Raw genomic sequence first — 11,493 nt, 5'->3', positions numbered from 1 at the left:
GCCCATTCATTATACTGGCTCTCAGTTTTACATATGAGTTTTGCTTCACTCAAATGTTTATACATAAATGTGTGTGAACAGACTTTTCTTTATCTCTTGACATAAATCCAGTTCGTGCTGTCTGCCACGCAGTACTTCAGAACATTCAGACATTAGTGTGTCTGTAGCAGAGAAACTGAAAAAGGAAAGAGTTGTGACTTTAAACTAATGTGGTTTTCACACCAGGGTGTTAACTGGTTTAACTGATACTTCCTTTTGCTTCTTTTCATAAATGTTTGTAATGCAGACTATAGTGATAAATGTACATTGCACGATATAGAAAAACTAAAAACATAAAATAAACAGTTGACATTAATCCTGAGATAAAGAGCACAGGTTCAGGCTGTCTGCCACGCTGTTCTTTAGTATATAGCACCAGGTCGTGGCATCAACAGTAAGTTAAGCCTATTTTAAGACATCCGCTACTCAGTGCAGTTTGTGTCAGGCAGGCACAGACAGACATACTTGATGAGATAAATGATATGATATTCAACTTTTAGGGGTTTACATAAGTATCTAGTGCTATATCTTTGTTTTAAAAGAACAAACAAACAAATAAAAAATCCTCAAAATAATATTCTTAACACAACTTGGAAAAGGAGTATCTGGACAGTTCAGAATATAACAGGGAGCTATAGTGATAGATAGTTACACATTTCCATGATAAATAAGAAAGTGCACATAGTATGTTCATAGTGTCAATGCAGAGCTACACACCAGGGCCACTGCTTCATCCACGAATCTGTTTTGGTGTTTGGTTCAAACTGTATAAGGTCAGAGCAGCCTTTATGGACCTGAGAATCACCAAACGCTGCAACTCTGAAGTAATTTGTTGTGATTGTGTTTCTTTTTTGAGGAACTGATATAACAAGGGATGATTTAGTTGTACTTGCTGTTGAAGAGTTGAAAAACTCTGGAGGCTTTCAGGACTCTTAGTGTCAATTTGTCTGGTCCAGCCGCACGTGACACACACACACAAATGTTGGCATGCACCACCAGCTGTTCATAGCGAGCACTACAGGCTAATCGGATATTAAGAATTAAGTGGTTTATCTGCATTTTTTACATCCAGTTCTCATCTATTGCTCAGGTTATTGTGGCTCCTTGTCCTGGTACATGTAAATGAAAAGTACACAAAAAATAAGAATGAACATTTTTTAATAATATGAGAGAAAGGGTATAGCAAAGCATATTGTTAAATCAACATAAATATCAATTGAAATCAATGTAATGCTCAGTAACTGCATTCACAATAAGTCTAGTACTTCTAGTACTTTAGTTAAGTAAAGAGAGATTCTAACAATGAATTCAACATGATTCTTTTGATCAACATAGTTCAATTGGCAATTTGACTCTGATTGCCAATTATAAATGAATTCCCAGTGTCATAGGAATTACGCACGACTCCTCTGAGCTTGGATAGAGCTCTGAGTAACGTGAAAGAGGCGAAGATTGGGAGGAAGTGTTTTGAGTAAAGGAGTCTGGAAGGGAGTATGACAAATATGGAGTGAGATTTAAAACACGTAGACTGGAGGCTGATTGGCTTAAAGATGGAGGGCAGAGAGATTATTGGTACAGACCAGTGATGTCAGCAATGAGCTTGATAGCGTGACAAAGTGGAAGTGGTGAAAAGCAAATACTAGCCAGTGAACACTCAGGTAGTAGACAGATGTATAGTTACAGATCTTCCTTATTACGCATAAGCTTCATTAATACTCAATGCAAATAACTTCTTCCATCATTCTCGCCGCACAACTGAAAAACACAAGAGCGTATCACCCAGGTGCCAGTGAGGAATTCACAGGCAACAAACTGCAAAAGAGACATATTTTAAATGTGGTGAGTGACTTCTTTGTTAAACAGTTGGCCTATATGCACGTATAAACTCCTGTTGATCTACTATGTAGATAATCCATACACACATAATCTATATTATCCAAGTGAAGTGTTTATTAAAGTGTCTATTTCTAGATACAACTGAATTTGGCTGTACACTACACATGCACAACACGAAATAATAAATGTCTTTGTTGTTTCTGATATTCTGATTCTGTCTCAACAGAAAATGATTTCGATCTACGTGATCACAGTAGCTTTGGCAGTGACTGCTGTGGGACAAAGTACGCATCAACCTTTTAATAAACTAAGCGCATATTTTGAAGTCATTCATAAAACAATTTTATTAAACAATGGAATAATGGAATTTTTGTCATTTTAGCTTATTATTTAATATGTGGTCTGGTGTTTTTAGGGATATAAGTTTTGTCAATAATGATAAACACAAATGTTTTATATACAGCAATTTCTATTTATTAAACAAATGACATTATTAATTTCTATTTTTGCATGTCTTTATTTATTCATTTTCTTACCAGGGTCTTCAGAATGCAATCTAACTGAACCTGGACCCCAGACGTGTTTTGGAGTTTTAGGAGAACCACTCGTTTTTTACATACCTACTAAACCACATATGAAGACAAGCTTGAAAAAGAGTACAGAAAAAATTTTAACCTTAATAAATGATACATTAATTAGTCTCAATGAAAATTACAAGAATCGTACTACAGTCTCCACAAATGGAACATTGAAGCTCAACAAAGCAACAAAACATGACTCTGGAGAGTACAGCATGGAAACATACAGTTCTACTGACGGTGTGTTATTGTACACAGTTAACATCCATCTACATATACTCGGTAAGACTAAAAACATATTCTCTTCAAATTTATGTGCAGTAACATAAAAACAAAATGTGTTACAGATCTAAAACCAGAAATTTAAAAAAAGAAAAATACATTTTATTCATCTTGAAAAAGGATGAAGGTGTTAAGCAGTGTGTGTCAGGTCCAAAATTCAAAACCTGTAGTTTGTTAGACAGTTTTTGCAAATACGTACATGAACAGAGTTTTCAGATTATGCTGATCATTGTTATTGCTGGTGGCTGTACATTATATGAGTTGTCAAATATTGATTTTTGTGCACACATTTCAAACACATGTGTACGCACTTATAAAGATTATATAGCAAGAGATGATCTGGCAGTTGATCTTGTGTTGCAACTGGTACTGCCTCTGTAAGTGACTATATGTTTGTCTTTCAGCTCCTGTGTCAGAACCAGCTGTATCTCAGGTGTGTTTGTCACGCAAACAGATGACAGTCAGCTGCTCCTCTGAAGGAGATGAAGTAGAGTTCACCTTGTTTTTGGATGATAACTTGTTGATACAGCCTACAGCCAACGGTAAAGAAAACAACAACATTTCAAATGTCACCATCCACTTACCTGGTCAGCTGATGGGAAACCTGACATGTGTTGCTCAAAACATTGTCAGCAGAGAACAAACAATCATCCACCTTACAAGCTGTGCAGGTAGTGTTCTTTAATGTATTTTATCAAATTAAAAGTTAAGAAAGAAAATATCTTCAAAATTGAAAAACACGCTATATTTATTTTGTCATTTTGTTGAGCAAAATGTCTGAAGATTTTGCAAAATTTGCAATCTGCATTTTTTAAATACATTTTGTGGAGACCTATATGAACAAACTTCCTGGATTATATTCATAATGGATCTTGATATATATTCTTTCATGCAGTATTGCTGGTTATTTATTGTATTTTTTCAGACACATACATAATACCTAGTATCTACATGTATCTCTCATTTAGGTGTACATAGGCCTTACAGTTTGCAGTGCTGTCAGTGAATGTTATATTGCAACTGACACTGCTGACTATATTTGTCTTTCAGCTCTTGTGTCAAAACCTGCTGTATCTCAGGTCTGTTTGTCACCAGAACAAAAGACAGTCAGTTTTTCCTCTGAAGGAGATGAAGTAGAGTTCATCTTGCTTTTAGATGATAACCTGTTGATAAAAACCCAACCCAAGATTGCAGAAAACCACAGCATTTCAAATGTTACCATCAGCTTACATGGTGAACTGATGGGAAAGCTGATGTGTATCGTTCAAAACAATATAAGCAGAGAACAAACCGTCATCCACCTTATAAGCTGTACAGGTTTGTATTTCATGGAAATATAAAAAGTTTTTATCTATAGCTTCCACCTGTATGGATAGGTTGGCTTTCAGAAATTTAACAGTCTGCTGTATTAAAAGCAAGGACAAATCTAGTACAGCGAATTGTTGTAACTCTTTATGTACCATCCAGCATTTACATGATCTCAACTCTTAAAGCATTCATATTTGATTTTTCTAGGTACAAATTCTCCAGTTTCTGTGGTGATTGTGGTTGTACTAACAAGTGTTGCCGCTCTACTTCTCACTTTACTTTTTACTGTTAATAAAGGTAAGAGATGTTATCTCATGTCTTTATTTGTCTCTCTGAATTCTGAAAATTAACAAAAACTTTGTCAAATCAGTATGTATGCACATATACAGTATATTAAACATTAAAGAAAGTAATATAGTAAAGCAGGAAAATTATGTTTGATGAATTATTTCTGTTACATCACTACTGTGCGGTATGATACTTTAACACTTGGACTGTTTTTACAAGCTTTTAATGCATCATTAACATGATGTGACGACACCACATTTACATTTCTGTTGTTACTTCTTTCAGATGTTGCTGTAAATAACATTTTTTACTCCAAAATTGTATATGAAGAAAACATCACTCACACAAAGGCCACAGCCAGATGAGGGAGTCAGTCTGAGGGCTTTCTTATTTGGAGGAAACAGTGCGAACCACCACGCCACCATGCTGCGTCGACCTGCCCATACATTATTACTTATTTACAAGTCTGCACATTTATAATTTTTATTCTTTTAATAATGTTTTACAATTTTGCTTGGTAGTGTATGTTTTGATGTGTATGATAAAATATAGTTCATATGAGATATCCTTGGATATTAAAACAAGGCTCTGGTCAGCAGTGTTGGTGCTTTGCTTACATTGTGTTTTGTTTAGGAAATGTGAGCCGTGCCTCAAGCATCACAGCTACTCTTCACAATGTGACCTTAGAAACCACAAACTATATCCTGTTTTCACTGAGCTGCTAAACCACCACTGCTGTAGCTGCACAGAGGTCAGTGTGCAACTACAGAATCGGTATCATGCATAACAATGGCTTGTTTGTTCATTATTACAAATCATAGTAGATGATCCATAATAATAAATGCTCACTCATTCTTATGAAGCAACAATAAGAAAAACATGAAGGGCACACGAGGCAGCTGGCAATGAATTTACACATTATCCTGTTTCATTGTAGAAAGAACTCTAATTGACTAAGTAACATTTTAATTAAAATATTTTATGTGACACAAATGCAGCACTGATAGGAATGTTTGTTGGTTGTTTTATCCATAAACGTTATTACAACAAAAGCAAGCATAACAGATAAGAGAAATAATGCTGCATTTTACTTAATGCACAAGTTGATTTTTCTTTCTTTTTTACATTTTCTTTATTTGTATTACTTTATCATTATCAATTGGTCTGTGACAATCTGTAATGTTGGCTAGTACAGGGAAAGAACAGTGCTCGAAAAGCTCCCGGCCCAGACGGTGTGTCTCCTGCCACCCTCAGACACTGTGCAAACGAGCTGGCCCCAGTGTTTTCTGGCATTTTCAACTCCTCACTGCAGGCATGTCATGTGCCTGCCTGCTTCAAGTCCTCTACCATAATCCCTGTCCCCAAGAAACCTAGGATCACTGGACTAAATGACTACAGACCCGTGGCTCTGACATCTGTGGTCATGAAGTCTTTTGAGCGCCTGGTTCTCTCCTATCTCAAGACCCTCACGGCCCCCCTCCTGGACCCCCTGCAGTTTGCATACAGAGCCAACAGGTCTGTAGATGACGCCATCAACATGGCCCTACACTTCATCCTGCAGCATCTGGACCCTTCTCACCCTGGACACAGTCTGTTTGACCTGCTCCCCTCAGGCAGGAGGCTCCGGTCCATTCGCACCAGAACCTCTCGCCATAAGAACAGTTTCTTCCCCTCTGCTGTTGGACACACGAACAATAACCGTATGACTGTTCCCACCACTAACACATGACCCTACGCTGTGTTCACTGCATCATTCCATGTTTGGCACTGATCACCACCTGCACTCATGTATATATCATGTATATATCTATCTATCTACTTAGCACTTTTAATTCTTATTCTCATTTTTATTTTCATGTCTATTTAAGCTTAATTTATAACAGTATGTTTGCACTGAAGCACCGCAGCAATTTCCTAATGTTGTAAACCCGCTCAACATTTGGCAATAAAACCCTTTCTGATTCTGATTCTGAGACAAGACGAAGCTTGATTTGCATTTAATGCAGTGATCAGCACTGACCACATGATGGGGCCAAAAGCATTTCTATTAACTAACAGTGTGAAAGTTTCATATTAGATACAAACAGTAATGATAAACTGACAGTGTGTTTTACATTTGCCTGTTTTTTTCATCTTTAGTGCAACATGGCCTTAAATACATTTGGGTAAAGTGTGCTGTTCCTGTAAAAAATAGATATTCTAGTTGATAACTATTTTTTTAAAGGCTTAAATGGCATCAACCATCAGTGACAGCTCTTCATGTCAGTTTTTTTTTTCCAGTGGAGTAAAATATTTACCACATTTTTTTTTCTTTCAAGTTCATGAAGGAAAACTGTCATCTGTCACTTGTCGGGTTGAAGGAAGTAACTGAGAAAGAAAATGGACAGGACGGCAGAGTTTAATGGGTGAAAATTTAGCGTACATAATTTCTTCAAACTCACTCTCACATCATTATTTACACCACAGAACACTACAGTTGAAACCACATCCTTTTATTCCCCAGATGTTAAGTCATCTTGTCTATATTGAGCCAGCACTCTCTTTTTTTTTGGTTGTTCATTTCTTTGTTTTGTCCAGGTTTTCTTAATATAGTTTTTCATTTTCTTCAATACACGTACATTTTCTCACTTCTCATGTATATCAGAGTATCCCTCAGTACTTTTCTGTTTTTTCATGTGTTTAAATGTAAAATACAATTTACAAAACTATTATATTTCATTCACACTCATCTGTACATTCCATGAAGGGACCTAGTCTGCAAAAAATCAGCATCTCCCTTAAATTCTTTGTACCTGTTGACTGAGAATTCAACATATCTGCCATGGAAAAGGATTAGAAGATTGAATTAGAAGATTTTTTATTTACTTTTTACAAAGACATTTTCTGAGGATAAGCAAAACATTGCAATGCATTGGGGGGTTCTCGTTCTCGCTAACGTCCAGCATGATTTCTACCAGCTTCCACTGGCTGAGACAGAGGTGAAGGATGGGGTTTTGTCACTTCTCAAGCTTCCACTGATTCAAGACCGGCTAATTGGACTGTAGCTTATAGGAAAAAACAAAACAAGCCAACAAATAAGCAAAAAAACAGGAGAAGACAAGCCCCCAGAAAAGCTCCTGCTCTGTAGGACGTAACAAAGCACTTTACCATATACAGATGACATGCACATAAATATAATCAAGCATGAGTGAGAGCAAAGTGAAATATGAAAACAGTACTGAAGGAGAAAAAATAATCAAAAATGCAAAAATTAAATAATAATGTAATTTTTTGAAATTACATTATTATTAGGAATTTAAATACACTGCTCAAAAATTATTATGTTTTTAAATGAAAGATTATTTAATTTAAAAAAGAAAAAAAAATCACTTCCTGATCAGAGTATAGCATCAAGTCAGTTAAATTGCTGGGATATTGCTCTGGACAGATCTGCCCATCTAATTAAAATTAAATTGAAGTGAATATCATGTTTATGAGACACTGTCAGTGTGCTGTTATATAACTCAGGTATTTTTTAAGGCCTGACTTGTTGCATTGATGCCCATTGCTTTACTGTCCTGTTGGATGTGTAATGTCAGATCCCTTGTATCTGACATTTGATTGGGCATCACTGTGTTGCTATGGCATGATCCTGGTAGTTATTGTTGTTAAAACAATAAGAATAACAAATTCAAATTCAAACATTGCTGCATTCTTCTGTAACTGACAATTCCAAACCTGCACTCAGTCTCCTCATTACACTGGTTCTGAACAGACACAACATTTGCAAACTTTGTTCAAAAACTACAACTATTTGACACAAAACTGCGACAGCAAGCACAGAAACTTCAAACAAGTCACTGAAGTAAGGATTGAAAGATTTACTTTTAAACAATAATGATTAAGACCTGATCATAAGGTTGTTTTACCTTGATTGCCAGCTGTTACTGTTTTTATCTTCATTTCTTTTGTATTTAATCACCTAAACAATGCTGTAATGATACAGTTTGATTGGATATACATTGTTGAAACTGACTTGAAAATGTATGACAACTGTCCTGTAATGTTACACAGAGAAACCAAATCCTGCGTGGATCTTTCTCCTGACAGACGCCTAAAATGGCTCGAGCTGTGGTAAGTTACTCTTCACTGTGTCTGTTTCTAAACATTAAATCATGTGAATTCTTAATGAAAAATACAACAACAATAATAATATTTAACTTTTTAAAGGAAAATCCACATCTTAAGAGGTTTAACTCACAAAGCAGCTCAGATGTCAGCAGTGACAGGTATGTTTGCTTTACAATAAAAAAAAAAAAAAGGACATTAAAACATCTGTTTCCATCATATGTTGCAAAAATAATCAGCTGCTGACTTTTCTTGTTATGTGTGCAGCAAGTACTGCTTCCAGGATGTGGGGATCTTACCGCCTCCTAAACGTATGAGGCTGATGACGTGGGATCTTTCCCTGCCTCCAAGTCCTCCATCATCCCCTGTAAATGATGACAATACTGATCAAAAGTGTATCAGCGGGCTGCCTTATGATGTTCCATTGCCTCCGCGTCCTCCACCTTCTGAAAAGAAGTATGCTTCCCTTCGTTCCCTTGAACACGAGAGGTCTTATTTGATGCCTCTCAGTGTCCTGGCTAATATTCCACTGCCTCCAAGTCCTCCACTATCCCCTGTGTGTGCTGAATACACGAATCCAAAGTGTGTCAGCCCTCTGCCTCATGAGGTTCCACTCCCTCCAAGTCCTCCACCTGTTGAAGCTTTTGGTCCCAGTGGAAAGAATCCAAGTTCAACAGTGTGGTCTGTAGGTGATGAAGAGGAAGAGTTAATGCTTAAGCTCATCAGGCTGACGCTTCATGATGTTCCACTGCTTCCACGTCCTCCACCGTTTGAAAAGAAATACGCTTCACCTCTTTCTCTAAAACACAAGAGGTCTGATTTGATGCCTCTCAGCCTCCTGGCTAATATTCCACTGCTTCCAAGTCCTCCACCGTCCCCTGTGTTTGCTGAATACAGTGATTCAAGGTGTATCAGCCCACTGCCTCATGAGGTTCCACTGCCTCCAAGTCCTCCACTGTCCTCTGTGTTTGCTGAATACAGTGATTCAAGGTGTATCAGCCCACTGCCTCATGAGGTTCCACTGCCTCCAAGTCCTCCACTGTCCCCTGTGTTTTCTGAATACAGTGATTCAAGGTGTATCAGCCCACTGCCTCATGAGGTTCCACTGCTTCCAAGTCCTCCACTGTCCCCTGTGTTTGCTGAATACAGTGATTCAAGGTGTATCAGCCCACTGCCTCATGAGGTTCCACTGCCTCCAAGTCCTCCACTGTCCCCTGTGTTTGCTGAATACAGTGATTCAAGGTGTATCAGCCCACTGCCTCATGAGGTTCCACTGCCTCCAAGTCCTCCACTGTCCCCTGTGTTTTCTGAATACACTGATTCAAGGTGTATCAGCCCACTGCCTCATGAGGTTCCACTGCCTCCAAGTCCTCCACTGTCCCCTGTGTTTTCTGAATACACTGATTCAAGGTGTATCAGCCCACTGCCTCATGAGGTACCACTGCCTCCAAGTCCTCCACTGTCCCCTGTGTTTTCTGAATACAGTGATTCAAGGTGTATCAGCCCACTGCCTCATGAGGTTCCACTGCTTCCAAGTCCTCCACTGTCCCCTGTGTTTGCTGAATACAGTGATTCAAGGTGTATCAGCCCACTGCCTCATGAGGTTCCACTGCCTCCAAGTCCTCCACTGTCCCCTGTGTTTTCTGAATACACTGATTCAAGGTGTATCAGCCCACTGCCTCATGAGGTACCACTGCCTCCAAGTCCTCCACTGTCCCCTGTGTTTTCTGAATACAGTGACTCAAGGTGTATCAGCCCACTGCCTCATGAGGTTCCACTGCCACCAAGTCCTCCACCTGCTGATGCCTTGCCTCAGTCAAAGGACACTCATAAGGTCCTGCATCCAGATCTAAAATATGACCGTTCTTCCCTGGACGATGAAGTGGCCTTTTTCATGTGTCCCACAGAAAAGCCTCCTGGTGTAACCGCTCTTGATGTTTCACCACGTCCACTTTATGAATTTCCACACCTTTCAGAGAAGAGATGCCTCAACTTATCTACTGTTGCTTTCCTTTGTCTGGATGATTAAAGATGTGTTTGTTGTAATAAAATAATTTTTGAGCAAATACATGTTGAGATGATTTGGTTACTTATGATGGTTATAATTATTCAAACAGCATTATTGCTGATAAACTTTTTCTACTCATTTTCTCCATGAGCTATTTAGATGTCTATTTTGAAGATCCATTCACATTATTATTAAATATGCTTATTCTCAGTAGAGTATATAGCTACATCTGAACAAGGAATAAATCCATTTCTACCAGATACTCATTAACAAGTTACCTCAACATGAACCACTTAAATAAAGCAGGCATTAGTGGAGTGCACAGATGGGAAAAAATGACTACATGCCAGCATTTACCCACAGACAATATCGGATACCGACTTTTTCCTTAGGTCATGTGGAATAATGTTTAAGATGTCCCAACTTTCTCTCCTTGCTTCTCTACCCTCTGTGTTTTATGGGGTGACTGCAGGAGAAAAAAGGAGGGCTTTCCCCTCTGCCTTACACCCCTTCTTTGAAAACATGTGGCCTGGGAATAATTGGGTTACAACTGCAGCAGACCAACGAGTTGGCCTTGATTTGGAGAATGACTCCATTTACTTTTGTCTGACTGCCTGCTGCTCCCACAGCTGCACCTTTTATCCTCTATTCAGGATCAAGATTTTACTGTATATGCCTGGCAGGCAGCCAGATGTGAGAGTGGAACACAGACTGAGCATTAGTATACAGGACTACCCTATTTCTAAATATTTTACATGTATTCAATTATTAAAGCATCACTTTGTCTCAATTCCATTTTTAAAGTTCAAACATCATCTTTTCACACCTGTAGTTATTTTAGTGCCCCTGAAGTCCAAGAAGGTCTTACAAAGTGACTTCTTTCTACTCTACAACAAAACAAAAGAACAGTGTTCTGATGGTCACCAGTGATGAAGTTTTTAAATTTTTAAAAATGTGACTCACTAAACACTAAATCACACTACATTTAGACTAAAATATGATGAATTAGATTAGACATGAGTCTCATTTAACCCTTCATGATTCATG

The 11,493-nt window shown here is 38.0% G+C and overlaps 1 protein-coding gene and 1 long non-coding RNA gene across 4 annotated transcripts; both read left to right on the top strand.

Moving 5' to 3' along the window:
* Nucleotides 1–288: 288 nt before the first annotated feature.
* Nucleotides 289–6,298, top strand: LOC145431452 (uncharacterized). 3 transcript variants are annotated; one of them, XR_013911753.1, is made up of 6 exons: nucleotides 289–1,878; nucleotides 2,102–2,159; nucleotides 2,415–3,406; nucleotides 3,786–4,052; nucleotides 4,251–4,340; nucleotides 4,617–6,298. It is a non-coding gene; the product is annotated as an uncharacterized LOC145431452 (long non-coding RNA). The 3 variants fall into 3 exon arrangements; XR_013911754.1 differs by lacking the exon at nucleotides 3,786–4,052; XR_013911752.1 differs by having other exon boundaries at nucleotides 3,786–4,340.
* A 1,744-nt stretch (nucleotides 6,299–8,042) lies between these two features.
* LOC113030833 (uncharacterized) lies at nucleotides 8,043–10,506 on the top strand. The gene is made up of 4 exons (XM_080307249.1): nucleotides 8,043–8,175; nucleotides 8,385–8,444; nucleotides 8,541–8,599; nucleotides 8,706–10,506. The coding sequence occupies exons 2-4, from the start codon at nucleotides 8,430–8,432 to the stop codon at nucleotides 10,465–10,467; spliced, it is 1,836 nt and encodes a 611-aa protein (XP_080163375.1). The 5' UTR covers nucleotides 8,043–8,175; nucleotides 8,385–8,429; the 3' UTR covers nucleotides 10,468–10,506.
* Nucleotides 10,507–11,493: the final 987 nt, after the last annotated feature.

The sequence above is a fragment of the Astatotilapia calliptera genome, chromosome 10 (assembly GCF_964374335.1).
Source record: "Astatotilapia calliptera chromosome 10, fAstCal68.1, whole genome shotgun sequence".
NCBI classification, from domain to species: Eukaryota; Metazoa; Chordata; class Actinopteri; order Cichliformes; family Cichlidae; genus Astatotilapia; species Astatotilapia calliptera.
Note: the sequence above shows the minus strand (reverse complement) of the source record. Positions and strands in the feature narration are given on the sequence as shown.